The 15435-nt window shown below is 37.8% G+C and overlaps 1 protein-coding gene across 1 annotated transcript in view; it reads right to left on the bottom strand.

Annotated features, from left to right (window-relative positions):
- Positions 1-15435, bottom strand: part of LOC127636909 (protocadherin Fat 3-like) — a 70019-nt gene that overhangs the window by 49026 nt on the left and 5558 nt on the right. The window contains 1 exon segment of the mRNA XM_052117703.1: positions 5396-5713. Coding sequence (XP_051973663.1) covers positions 5396-5713 — 318 coding nt within the window.

Raw genomic sequence — 15435 nt, 5'->3', positions numbered from 1 at the left:
TTGTTTGTTTATGTGGAAGGAAGAGCAACTCGTGACACAAAGGGCCTTTGGTGTAAACCCTGCTCACAGATGGCATATACTGAATGCGCATTATTTTTCAAGCCCCTGATGGTTGTAAATAGGCGTTAAATAGCACTGCAGAGAGAGCAGCGGAGACTGTAAACAGAAAGACATTCTGGAATATAAATGCTTCCTTAAAGGGATAGCTCACCCAAAAACAATATAAATTCTCTCATCATTTACTAAACCTCATGCCATCCCAGATGTGTATTACTTTCTTACTTCAGCAGAATAAAAACAAAGATTTTTAGAAGAATATCTCCGCTCTGTGGGTTCATACAATGCAAGTGAACTTTGAAGCTTCAAAAAGCTTATAAAGGCAGCATAATAGTAATCCATAAGAGTGCAGTGGCTTACTATACTCCCTTTTAACAAAAAATCCCCAATAAAACCACTGGAGTCATATGGATTACTTTTATGATGCCTTTATGTGCTTTGTGGAGCTTCAAAGTTTAGTCACCATTCACTTGCATTGTGTGGACATACAGAGCTGAGATCTTCTACTAAAAAGCTTCATTTTCTTTCTTAGACAGAAAGTCATACACATCTGGGATGGAATGAGGGTGAGTAAATGATGAGAGAATTTTAGTTTTGGGTGAACTATTACTTTAAGGCAGAAAACATCAGGATACTGGAGACTGGGGCTGAATAACTTTAAACAATTCCAGGTTGCTTCAAGAAAGAAGGTTTGAAAACCTCTTTCTGTCATCATTTATTCACCCTCATGCAGTTCCAAACCTGTGCAGCTTTCTTTACTTTGTCAGACAAAAAGAAAAGAGAAATTTTGAAGAATGTAGTGGTCACTCTTTTCCATGCCGTTACAATGAATGTGGATAGGAGCATTCAAGTGTTGAGAAGAATGCAAATGCACCATCAAATTATTATAAAACTAGTCCATATGACTTTTGTGCCAAGTCTTCTGAAGTTATATGATAGCTTTGGGAAAGAAACAGACAAAAATTTAAAGGAATAGTTCACCCAAAAATGAAAATCCTCTCATGATTTACTTACCTTTAAGTCATCCTAAATGTATATGACTTTGCTTCTTCAGAAGAACCCAAGCAAAGAATTTGATAAGCACATTTCAGCTCTGTTTGTCCATACAATGCAAGTAAACAGGTGCCATCAGTCTGCTGGCTATTTGACGGTCCAAAAGGCATATTTAGGCAGCATAAAAGTAATCCACATGACTCCAGTCGATCATTTAATGTCTTATGAAGCAATTCGATAGGTTTGTTTAAAAAATAGATAATAAAAACATAAAAAAATAGCTTCCTGCCAGCAGTCGACACATCAGTGGAAGCAATGAATTAAAGTTAAAAACATTTTAATTATTGATTTGTTTTAAACACAACCTATCAGTTTTCTTCAGAGACATTAATTGATCAACTGGTGTAGTGTGGAGTACTTTTATGCTGCCTAAATATGCCTTTTGGACCATTAAATCACCAGCGGTCTAATGGCACCTGTTTACTTGCATTGAATGGACAAACAGAGCTGAAATGTGCTTATAACATTTTTCCTGCTGAAGAAGGAAAGTCATACACCTCTGAGATGGCTTAAAGGTAAGTAAATCATGTGAGAACTTTCTTTTTGTGGGTGAACTAATCCTTTAAGTCTTTATTCACTGCAAATCTTGACATCCACCCTAGCTCTGGCGTATTAATGGAAGTTCGTGAGATGAGAAATGATGTCCTATTTGAGAACTGGTTTTATAAACCTGCTCAACTCAATCATTGAAAAGATCTGACTCAAAATAGTGATTCATTCAAAGATGTATTGTTTGGCTTCAGAAGACATTAGTGCATGAGTCATATGGACAACTTTACCTTTTTTCTTTGGAACTTCATAAAGAAATTGTATAATGGCATTACAGATTTCTCCTTTTGTTTTCCACAGTAAAGAGAAAGTCATGCAGGTTTGGAATGACATGAGGGTGAGTAAAAGATGATTATCCCTTTAAAAACTGCTGCTTCAGATTGGGTGAATAAAATATTTAGAAAATGCTGTGTTACACTATCTGATGATAAACAATGATTTTTAAACAAGTGTACTGCAAATTGCAGCATTGTGAAGAACATAGTGACAATTTTTAAAACAAGCTATTATGAGTTCCTCTATTTACCTAACAGAAGCTTATTCTATTCATGCTTTCAGAGTCAATGATTTTCTGTGAACTATAACCATGGCAACAAAGAACTCCTGATGGCACAGGTTAAAAAGCGCTGCTGGAATCCACAGTATTCCCTAATGTGTGTCGAAGTGATCCAGAGAAACTCAATTAGAGAAATTAGAGGAGCTATGAACTCACAGGAATGATGGGAGAACGAAACAGAATAGCTGTGAGAAAAAAAAAAGTGAGAGGAATAGTTTATCACTGAGCAAGCAATGTAGAAGCCAACTGAAAGATACAAAGTATGACAGATACTGTTGGGAGAGCATATACAGAAATAAAGGTTACTTGGTAAACTAGTGTAGAATAATCACAATTGACGACAGCTTATTCCCAGCCGTGTCTTAAGTAAAAAACAGAATCTATAAATGTAGAGCAGTCTCAGTCTAAAACTACTGATATATGAACTCTCAACATTCTACATTGTTTAAATGACTTAATTACGTTTATGCATTTGGCAGACACTTTTATTCAAAATGCATGGACATTCCATGGATATTGAACCCATGACCTTCACTGCTAGTGCCATGTTGAGCTACCCTCACAAGAATACTTTAACTTCCATTTCTTCGTATTCTTTTTGAGGACTTTAATAGCTTTGTTTATTCCTTGAACACTCATATTGCTTCTCAATATTTGGGCTGTTATAGAGTATTATGGTGAACTTGCCTCTCTCTTAGTTCTCTCTTGCTTTGCAGACTTACACATCTGTGCATACATGCACACTCGCTCACATCTCATCATATATATTGATTTTGATTTATCGAGCTTAAACCTGTAAACCAGTGTAAATATGTGGTGCCACATGCTGCCCTGGAAGGGGATTTGCTGACAGTAGAATGAAAAGCTTTCCTGCTGGCACCAAACCCTGTTTAATTAATTCACTGAATATAGCTGCATACATAAGCCCATGACTCACCTCTTAAATGACAAGCAGCACCCTGGTGTAATCAGCAGTACAGCATGCACCCAGAACTCTACATGTGTTAACTCTTCACACAAGTATGTTCCGACACCCAGGGAGACTGTTCAGCCTATGCTAAATTCATTTAGTAGTGCTTGTTTACTCCTTTTGGTATTCTTAAAAGCAATGGGAGGTTGGACAGTGGGACACTGAACTTAAAATGGAAAATACTATCAAAGTAAAAGATAAAATATCTTTTATCTGCAAATCCAGTGGAATATATATATATATATATATATATATATATATATATTTTTTTTTTTTTTTCCAAACCTGTATGATTTTCTTCATTCCATGGAACACCAAAGGAGAAGTTAGGCACAATGTTCAAGCTGTTTTTTTTTTCCTTACAATGAAAGTGAATGGTGGCCAACAGTTAAATAAATAAATAAACATCATAAAAGCCTTGAAAAAGCATACAATTGCTTTGGTGAGGTAAAGACCAAAATTGAAGTTGGTGTTCACTGATAATTTTAACTCTCAAATCTCATTCCCAATCTGTTTATTCAAATATTGCGTGTTAAGAAGTCTCATGCTAGGTCTGATGTCACTGATGCCAGATGTAACTGGTTCTTTTGTTCCTTGTAACCGATCTTGTTATGCAAAATTTGAATATGCGCATATTCAAACCGCACAACTGAGATTTAAGAGCTATGGCGGAAAGGAAGATTGTCAGTGAATAATGACTTCAATTTCAGTCTGTTCTTCACACAAAATTATTGTAAGGCATCAGAAGACTTAGAATTTAGTAAATGATTCATATAGGTTTATGGTTGTTTTATGGTACTTTTGGTCACCATTCACTTAGTATTGTATGGAAAGGAGCTGCGTGAACCTCTTGCCAACTCCTTTTGAGGTGTTCGGGGAAAAAATCATATTGGTTCAGGACTACTAGGGTGAATAAATTATGACAATTTTATTTTTTGTGTGAACTATTCCTTTCAATTATTTAAGTGATCAATTAATTTGTGCAATACAATATTATATAAATATACACAGATGAGCCAAAAAATTATAACCACCTGCCTAATATACTGTTGATCCTCCATGTGCCACCAAAAGAGTGCCAACCCGTGGACTCTACAAGAAACCTGAAGTTGTCCTTTTTTTGTATCTGGCACCAAGACATTAGCAGCAGATCCTTCATGTCCTGTAAGTTGTGAGGTGGAGTCGCAGTGGATTGGACTGGTTGGTCCAGCACATCCCAGAGATGCTAAATCGAATTGAGATCTGGGGAATTTGGAGGTAAGGGCAACACCTTGAACTCGTCATGTTCCTCAAACCATTCCCTAAGAATGTGTGCAGTGTGGCAGGGTGTATTATCCTGCTGAAAGAGTCCACTGCTATCAGGGAATACAATGAAGGGGTGTACCTGGACTGCAACGATGTTTAGTTAGGTGGCACATGTCAAATTGATGTCCACATGAATGGCCAACCCAGGGTTTCCCAGGAGAACATTGCCCAGAGCATCACACTTCCTCCACCGTCCATGTGGTGTAAAAAGGTACAGTTCCGACACTCGCTTACCCATTGTAGGTGCTTTCAATGGTGGACAGGGGTCATCATGGGTACTCTGACAGGTCTGTGGCTGCTCAGCTCCAAACGCAGCAGGATGCGATGTTTTAACACATTCCTCCCATAACCATCATAAACATTTTCTGTGACATGTGCCACAGAAGACCTTCAGTCAGTTTGGACCAGATGGATAGCCTTTGTTGCCCTTGCGCATCGATGAGCCTTGCCCAACACCCTGTCACCGGTTTGTGGTTTGTCCCTCCTCGGACCACTGTCAGTAGGTACGCACCACTGCTGACCGGGAGCACCCCACAAGTCTTGCTGTTTCAGAGATGCTCTGACCCAGCCATCTGGCCATAACAATTTGGCGCTTGTCAAAGTCGCTCAGGTCTTTACTCTTGTATTTACTCTTGTCATTTCTCATGCATTAAACACATTGACTATGGGAACTGATTGTTTGCTGACCATCTAATCTACCCAGACCTCAACATGTGGCCTTGTTAGGAGATGATCAACATTATTTGCTTCACCTATGGGTGGTCATAATGTTTTGGCTCATCAGTGTATGCTGTAAAATGTACAGCACATTTTAAGATTGTGTGTGTGTTTTATTGTTTCTGAATTGTTCAAAATACTCACATGGACAAAAAACACATGGCAAAACAATCCATACGGTCATTTACCTGTGTTGGAATCAATAGCAAAGAAGTTCTGAGGATTTCCAGCAGTGATGCGATACTTAAGGCGGCTATCCGAGGCGGTAACATCAAGGTCCTGGGCTTGAATGCAGACCACAGACACATCTTTGGGTGAATTCTCCATGATGTACGGGTGGTAGACAGGTTCAGAGGTCAATGGTGCATTATCATTCACATCTTCCACCTGAATAAACACCTCAATAGAGGCAGAGAGAGGCACCATGCCTCGGTCTGTCGCATACACCGTTAGCCAAAATGAATCCTGAGTCTCACAGTCAAGTGTGCCAGTGGTGTAAATTGTTCCTGTGAGAACAGAGAGAAAAAAGGCATATCTAAATTCAATATTGATGACCTACTTGATAAATGTAATAACTACTACTTCACACAGTTTGTGAGCTATGATGACAAATTTATCTGAGTTATCAAGCCCTATCAGTACTTTGGATTGATTGAGCTGAGAACATACATATACACATTTTTCAAGCTAATCATAACTTGCTTTGTGATCCAACTACATGTCAAAAGTGTCCAGCACTACCATGAGTCAAACTTTATAAAACTGTAATGTGCCTAACATTTTGAAGAGATTAGTCAGGTTGAAAAATGTATGTTTTTTTCAGACACACACTTTCAAACCAAAGTCGGTTCAGCCGAGTGTTTCGATATCAGGGCTGGTCTGGATTGCCTAAAAGTGTAATTTCTCTTATGATGTTCTCTTGGGAAATTTACTCAACTTTCAACTATACCGGCCAAAGTACAACCTAAAGCAATTTAGAGAACATGCTCTTTTGGAGAGCTTTGTTCTCGCATAGTTCATTGTCTACAAGTCAGTCAACTGTGAAAGATATTAGGAGTATCTAAATGTATCTGCAATAAATTATTCAGTTAGAAACATTGTCCCACTTACTTTGTGTTAGAACTCCAATTACACAAATATGTGTTTTCTCTAGCAGAGTTTTGTATGTTAGTTAATAATGAACTTAAATACTTAACTGAAAAATGTCTTAAATAATAGTAAGATTTGAGAATTCTTTATTCTCAGTTCAAATCTAATATGATATTGGAATTTTATTTTAAAGGTTAACCTTCGTTCTCAGAACAAGAGTGCATTTCATAAATGTCAGGCCATGGCAGGACGTGTTTTAAATGTTAAAAATGTATATCATTTATTAATTAAAATATTTGTTGGCCAAAACAATGGTTTGGTATTTCTCTGTAACCTTTTACAAATGTTCAGTTTCATTAATTGTTTTACTGTTCATATAACATTTTGCTGAAAAGCTCGTAATGGGATGTTTAAAGGAATATTCCGGGTTCAAAAGTTCAAGGGATAGTTCAACCAAAATGAAAAGTAGTCATTGCTTACTCACCCCGGTGTTGTTATAACCCTATATGACTTTCTTTCATTTCTTAACACTAAGGGAGAAATAGTAAAAAAAAATAAAAATTGTGCTCAGTGATGTCATTCAATGGCAGTTTATGGGGACATCTCTTCAGTCTTCATAAGAACACAAAAGTATAATTTAGAAGTCTAATAAATTATTCCATGAGACTCATGATTGTTATGAAAATAATGTTTAGTGAGAAACAAACCGTAATCTAACGTATTATTTAGTGAAAATTTTCACTGACCGTTGATCTCCTGAGCGCATTCATGAAATGGCACGAGAGCAACTCTCGTGACATTGTGGCATTCAAGCGAAAGCTAGTTTGTTTATCTAAATACAGGTCCTTCACAGCGATTGTGACAACAGAACACAACACAGCTGCACACAAAACAGAGAACAGAACTTACTAAACATGTCTGAAGAGTTAATAGTCGAATAATTGATGCATTTCTATGCCCAGTCTTATTTCTTTGAAAGTTTTTTGACCATTGCCAGTTCTCAGTGGACGGAGTTACCCGTGTGATGCCAAAAATAGAAAACAAGCGATTGATAGAATATACCGTACCGTCACTCATCACTGCTGGTTAGGACAAAAATTCTGATTTACATATAAAATATACCTTTTATCTCATGTCATTTGCCATCAGGTTTGGACAATGTGTGACTGTGGCTGCCTGTAGCCGCCTCTGTGTTTGTAGAAATGCATTAATTCTTCAACTACAAACTCTTCAGACATGTTTAGTAAGTTCTGTTCTCTGGTTTGTGTGCAGCTGTGTTGTGTTCTGTTGTCACGATCACTGTGGAGGACCTGTTTTTAGATAAACAAACTAGCTTTCGCTAGCCAGCCCCAATGTCACGAGGGGGCTGTGTGAACTGTTGCTCTTGTGCCCCATCATGAATGCACACAGGAGATTAATGGTCAGTGAACACTTCTGAATTATATTGTGTGTCCTTTTGATGCTTGAAGATGTGGTCACCATAAATTGCCATTGTATGTCGTGGAATATCACGATGAATCTCTCTTAGTTGTAAGAAAACTCTCAGAGTCTTGAGTTCCAGATGCCAAAGTTGTAGTTTATTGAACACCAACAAACATGAGACCGGCCAGCTATCCGTTCTGACTGTCTTAGTCCAAAACCTCCTCTTCTATACAGTTTGTTATCTGGCATTACCTCATTTCTGTGCCCCTTTGTTATTTTTGTAACCAATGGATACTATTTGCCACCATTATCTCACAGAGCCTTTTGATATCTTTTTACTGGTAGAAACTTGGCTTTAGTCTATCTTCAAGGTCCTTAGTCTCATTATTTTGTTACAGCTGGGTGCTCTTTGTGGCCTCTGCAGCATCAACACTTTTAGTAACCTCATATGCTCTCTCCTGGGTCACACAAAGGCCAGGAAACTCATATAAGTATTTTGATATATAAGAAACATACTAGAATATTGAAAAATATACTATAGTATGACATCACAGAGCACAAAATATTTTCACAGTTTCTCCCTTTGTGTTAAGAAAAATTAAGAAAAAGTCATATAGGGTTCAAACAACACAGCGGTGAGTAAACAATTAATGCATTTTCATTTTGGAGTGAACTGATCCTTGAAACTCAATCGACAGCATTTTTGGCATAATGTTGATTCCTTCCTTTTCGTAAAAAAAAAAGAGGGTTTAAAAGGCAGAAATGTGAAGCTTATAATTTTATAAAAGCACTAACATTAACTTTTCTGTTAAAAGTTTTTAATTATACGTTTTAAGGTTGTTTTAGGGTATGCCGTTACATCATTATGGCAATTAAGTTGTAAAATTGGCTTTAACTTTATGCAGAAAAGGTTAAGCGATTTTATTACAGTAAAATCATTTTAACATGCATACTGTTTACGTCTTGTGTCACAAACTCATTCTTTTTTAAAGAAAACCAGGTACGAGTCGAAATACATTTTTGTGCTAATCAATATTTTGCCACAAATGCAGTTGATTGAGCTTTACCTTTATTGAACCAGGAATATTTCTTTAATGCAAGTTCCATTGTGCTAACTTAACCCTTTTAGTGACAGCATGCATCCTGGGCAATAATACTGGAAATGTTCAATAACTTTAAAGTAAGTTGCCTATTTCGAAACTGACTTTCAAAAACAAACCTACCCGGAGATATTTTCACTGGAGTAAGAAAGGTGACAACTAGCTCCGGTCTCCCCTACATTATACATACAGTACTGTTTTGTTCAATAGCTTGTTTACACTTTGGGTTTAACGCAGTTACCCTTTGCAGGGGACATGTTTGCTGAGCAGACAGATTTTAAGCTGGTAGTGCCCTATCCAAGCTGACATCTTGGACATACCACTAACTTTAGACAGGCTGGGCATCCCACCGAGGGTACGAAAGCAACTGCTCCTCACAGAAACTGTATGACCTTCAGGTCTTCAGCAAAGCACATCTAATCATTCCTGACCAAAGTGCTGCCTCTGCCATTCTGTGATTAGGAACACTTCGACACTGCATCCCAGCCACATGTAAATACAATCACGGATGGGAAGGGTGACAGAATGACCCATTTCCTGGCAGTGCTATGCAACCCGGTGAGTCGATCGGTCTACCGTGGCACAGAGCTAAAGCACTCAGCTGTGAAAAAATTTAGCCAAGGGCACTATAACCCACACAACCACTAAAAGCAAAGAGTACTCACAGACCATGCAGGTCTCTGATAGCTGCTAAATCCTTGAAACACTGAGAAGGGGGATTGAGAAGCCAAAAGGACAAAGACACAAAGGATATGGGCGAAGAAGAAAAAACAGGGACATCAGAAGCTGACCGAAGGGGTGCTCAGTGATGTAACGCAGAATGACATGTCATGTGTTCTCTCAATACTTTAAAAGAGTGTCCAAAATTTACTTTTTGCTCGTTGTGCCAATGGCAGATGAATTGAAAAACTGTACTGTCCATTCAAGACACAATGTGGTTTTGTTTTGTAGCTTAATGTAAGGAATATTCCACAAATTTGTCACCAGTACTAGGGAAAATTACTAGAGAAAAAAAGAAAGAAAAAAACTTTAAGCGTCCACGTTGGAGTGGTGGTGGCATAGCACAGGGCTGGTAATCAGAAGGTCACTGGTTCGATCCCCACGGCCACCACCATTGTGCCCTTGACACTTAACGCCAGCTTGTTCCGGGGGGATTGTCCCTGTATTAATTGCATTGTAAGTCGCTTTGGATAAAAGCGTCTGCCAAATGCATAAATGTAAATGTAGATATACTTCTGATGGTACATATTTGTTTTGAGTTGACACATTTCACCTTTCACACTGGAACATTTTCTGCCACCTTTCAAAAACGCACTCTAGCACCACATATTTCAGAAAACAGAAGCATTAGGCAACCGAAAATGCAATTTTCAACCTAAAACGTGGACGTGATGTTGTGGGCCGTTCAAACCAAATGCAATTGTTTTAAAGGGATAGTTCACCCAAAAATGAAAATTCTCATTATTTACTCACCCTCATGCCACCCTAGATGTGTATGACTTTGTTTCTTCTGCTGAACACAAACAAATATTTTTAGAAGAAGATCTCAGCTCTGTAGGTCCTCACAATGCAAGTGAATAGGTATAAACATTTTGAAGCTCCAAAAAGCATATAAAAGGCAGCATAAAAGTATCCATACAACTCCAGTTGTTAAATCCATATCTTCAGAAGTAATATGCTAGGTGTGGGAGAGAAACAAATCATTATTTAAGTCTTTTTTTAAGAACAATCCCCACTTTCACTTTCTTCTTTTGTTTTTGCTGATTTGTAGTGATGGAAAGTCAACTCCAAAAGAGTCGATTCCTCAACTCTGACTTGTGCTAGACTCTAATACCGGAATCTTTCACAAAATTCCATAAAAGCAATTTCTCGTACCATATTGTACGTTCCATTAAAAATAATGGTCAAAATTAATTATTTTCTTATTTGATTACGTCTCCATACCATGCTTATTAATCATTATTGAACTAAATCGAGCAATGATATAAGCACAATAATTTTTTCCATCGGTATGGAAGCCATCTAGAGTCAGCTTCTCCTATCCCCACTTACAGTTAGGGTTACAATTTGGGTAGGAGAAACTGACCAGGAGTTACAAAAAAACTTTATGATGGAGCATCGATCAGACACAGTAAGCAGTGTTACAGAGCGAGCTATTTACAGGTGAAAATTAATGATGATTTTTATTTTTGGTGGGTGAAAATATGTCACTTGGGAAGGCACTGCCCACTAATGGCCACCCCTGGTGACGGCCCTGAATTATGACACATTCCTGATTAAAAAAATGAAGACGAGGAGTCGATTACATCAACTCCAATGGCTGGAGTCAGGAATCAGAGTTGCCTCCAAAAAAACTCCCAAACACCCCTACCGATTCACATTCTTCATACATATCACCACCTACTGGGCAGTGAGGATAATTTAAATAGTAAATGGTAAATGGGCTGCACTTATATAGCACCTTTTTAATCTTAACAGTATTCAAAGAGCTTTACACTGTGACTCATTCAGCCATTCACACACACATTCACACACCAATGACGGTAGAGCTGCCATGCAAAGTGCTAGCCTGCCATTGGGAACAACTTGGGGTTCAGTGTCTTGCCCAGGACACTTCGGCATGTGGAGTCATGTTGGACAGGAATCACCAACCCTGCGATTAGTGGCCAACCCACTCTACCACCTGAGCCACAGCCGCCCCAATTTATAGTAAAAAAAGGTAGGGGTGTTTCTCACCTACACCGATCACATCACATCACTTCTAGAGATATTGATTTAACCATTGGAGTCTTATGAATTACTTTTATGATGTCTTCATGTGCTTTTTGAAGCTTCAAAATGTTGCTACCCCATCACTTGCATTGTGCAGAGATATACTTCTAAAAATATTTGTTTGTGTTCAACAGAAGAAAGTAAGTCATAAACATCTGGGATGGCATGTGGGTGAGTAAATGATGATAGAATTAACATTTTTGGGTGAACTATTTCTGTAAAAATTCTAGACACGTGCAAGAACAGAGTGTCTTTGACGTTTAATCCTTTTAATTTGACACATCTTAAAAAATGTGGCACATCTGCATGAGATGCTGAAAAAATACCAGTTCACTTGAATTGTGCACATTATATACATCAGAGAGGGTCATCCTGTCAGGTCTCAACATCATCATTTTCAAAAGTGGTTATGGAGAGCATTTTAAAATATCTAGCCATTCTAGTGTGAATGAGAAGCATACATTAATGCATATTCAAATGAAAACATATTAATGTGGATGGGGCCTTCATTTCAACTTAAGTTCAATTTAAACCCCATATTATGCTTTAGTTCCATATAATGTTATCAGACACTATTTTATTTCCTCTCCAAATTTTCCTCATATTTGGTGCATGATGAGTGTTCATCCTTAAATATATTATTAATTATTCCCTGCCTTCAGAAATAAATAAATAAATACTTTCTTTTATTTAACTTCTTATTCAACCGATTAAACAGAATAGTCGGGAAGAAAGAACAGGAAAAACACACACACAAAGTAGATGGAGCACAGAATCATTCCCTTAATAAGTAATATGGTTCAAGTACTTAAATCAGTGCGAGTGTACCACTTTGCAGGATTTCATGTAGATAATTTCAGCTAAAGTGTGTTTGATGGATGGAAAGGTTCCATAATGAGCAGTTTCTCCAGCTTTTAAGCATGCTAGATTTTTTTATACTGCAATAAGAGTAAATTCGGGTGCAGTTCAGACTGAAATCCATACAAATGCACTCTTAATACATACCCATCTTGCAACTATGGGAATACAGGAAACTTGGCTTGTCCTGCTGAGTTTTCTAGGAGTAAACAACCTTTGAAATTTGCCAAGACTTTAAAAATAATCTCCTCAAAACACTTGACACAAGAGAACTATTTAACCTGGGTGCGGGAACAAAGCGTGAATTGTCATCAAATCACATTACACGCCCCATCTTGTTCAAAACTCTTTTATCCAAAGTGCTGCAAATTTGTAGGTCACCGAATCAATTAAGGCTTACACTAAGGAGTGCTCAGCGTTTATACATCCATACATTGATAAGTTAGATCAGTCTCACATGCATCAGAAATACGGAATATTGCATAAACAAATGATGCAAGGTTTCAACGCTGTCTAGGACTCTATAGACTAAATGTGTTTTCAGCAAAGTTTTGATTTTAAGATTCAAGCTTTGATGCTGAAGTTGTTTTGAAAAATGGATAAGCCCGGAATCCCACAGGTTCTAATGCCGAGTCTCAGAACTTCCTACAAAACACTAGGCCTGTCCCTGCTTTAATTAACAAGACACAGAATTCTACTAAGTGTCTGATTTTGCAAAGCATTTAAACATGAAAAACTAAATTCCTGGTGCAAAAATGACTGGAGCAATGCAAATGATTAAGGCTTTTGACATGCTGCAATTCAGTTGAGTTCAGTTTTTCAATTTGGCTTTCAGTTGATTGTGTATCTCAAGCCACTGATTGAATACAGAGAGCCAAATGCATCTACCACTTTTGCTTTAAAAGCCATTGCTTTTATCATTTATCCTTATTCATGAATGTCATCCAACAGGTGCATATCTTCAACATCAAGGACTGCTTACAGTGCTAGAAAGCATAAAATTGCAGTGCAGTGTCCTTCACCTGTGAAAAACTTAAAAGGATGATTATGTGTTTTGAGGATGGTAATATCACAAAGAGTCCTCAATTATCCTCTTCGAACTTACAAAATATAGAAAATATCAGTTTAAACATGTAACGGGGTGTTATATTGTTCCAATAAAATGGTATCTATAATGTAATGTCCTAATATTCATTACATTTGGTCCCACCATTTTAATGTAATATTCAGCAAAAAAATTTATACAGTATATACTTTTTACATCATAAGATGTAAAAAATGACATGCATTCAGCAAGTAAGCAAGTGAAACTAACAAAAAACTCCAACTCATCTGTCATGTTAGTTAGCAAGATCAAGGGCAGTTCTTTTCATGCCAAGCGTCTTGAATGATCAGGATGAGTTTACAAGCATCAGGCCTTTCTACATGCTGATAAAAGCATTTTACTCGCAGCATAAATCTTTTCCTTGTCCTTTTCATTCGGCTTCATTCAGATCTACATCTTTGTTCTGGGGAGGGAGAGGGAGAGAGAGGGAGATTCCTTTAAATTCCACGCAGGAATTCAAAAAGAGAAAAATACTTGAATCTCCCCTGAATTACAATCAAAGTTCAAGAAGTCTATAAGTGGAAGTGGGCTTGTGGTAAAGATCCTCTACTCCCATATTCTCCAAAAAAACATGTTATATTTCAAAAAGCTAAAAGGAAAACATCTCACTTGTTGGGTGTGTGGGGATGTGTAACACAAGAGGTGTTTTGCACAGGTGTCTGAGAGATTTTGACATAAAGAACTTAACCTGACTCTGGAGAAAAAGAGGCCAAATCTCAGAGGCAAATTAGAGCTGAACTTGTTTCTCGACAGGCATCTGAGCGAGAGTGCACTCTGATTTATTTCCCAAAGTGTGGGCAGGAATACCAATGCCTGCTCAAAGCAGCGCTCTGCCGATAAGGCCTTCATAAATCCCACCAGCCTTTTTAGTTCACTCTTGCATTTGAGCAGAGAGATTTCCTATATCAAAATCACTCAACATATACAGAACTTAAACTCCAACACATCTCCACTGGGGCCCAGGATCAAGGGGCTTTGATTTCGGCTCGTATCTGAGAATAATACATGAACTGCCCACTTTCAATCATCTGAAAAGTCCAGTGACAATGACAAGGACTTATATCACACCACTCAACATGGCAGCTAAATGGATGTTGGTAGGCGGATGCATTGTGGGTGCACAGCCAATGCCACTGTCCTCATTTGTCCTAGAGGTTTTACTTTGAAGATGAAAGACTACTTGCATACTCATGTCTCCGTCCCTACACAAGTTGTCTATTGCCGCTGGTAGGGTTTTCAATTCTCTTTGGAAAATCCATGCTCATTTGAGGATCTGGCACAAACAGGCACAACTCGCTTAGTTTAAACAGTGCGCTGATTAACAGGCTCAGCCTAATTAGCTGACATGTAAATGGAGGAACACAGTTACATTACCCACTGCCCCGTTGTAGTTCTATAATCAATAGTCATTAGCTGAAATTCATAGTGAAGCTGAAACCCTACAAGAAGTCATCGAAGTAACTGAGCATTTTTAGCAATTTTTTGTTGGCTGAGCCAGAACACCGGGCCTCACTCAAAGATTTTGAAAGACTGTGAAAATCACAGAATGACTTCAAAGAGCACTGCTTCAAACTACACAGAGGTTAAGTCTCGCCTTTCTAGGTCAGTGGTATGCTTTGGCAGTGGCAATATCAGAGGCAATTGTGAACCCAAAGCACAAATATGTTGCCAAGACAAATAACGTTGCAGTGACCTTTAAATAACATTCAGTCAGCATACTGCAGTAAAAGTTTCAGGGCATAATTTCACAGTTTTTGTATGATTGCTTGAGCATCGACTCATCGACTGGTTTTATATATATATGTGTGTGTATATATATGTATATATATATATATATATATATATATATATATATATATATGTGTGTGTATATATATATGTA

This window comes from Xyrauchen texanus, chromosome 44, assembly GCF_025860055.1.
Source record: "Xyrauchen texanus isolate HMW12.3.18 chromosome 44, RBS_HiC_50CHRs, whole genome shotgun sequence".
Taxonomy (NCBI): Eukaryota; Metazoa; Chordata; class Actinopteri; order Cypriniformes; family Catostomidae; genus Xyrauchen; species Xyrauchen texanus.
The sequence above is the reverse complement of the archived record's forward strand: the minus strand, read 5'-3'. Positions and strand labels throughout refer to the sequence as shown.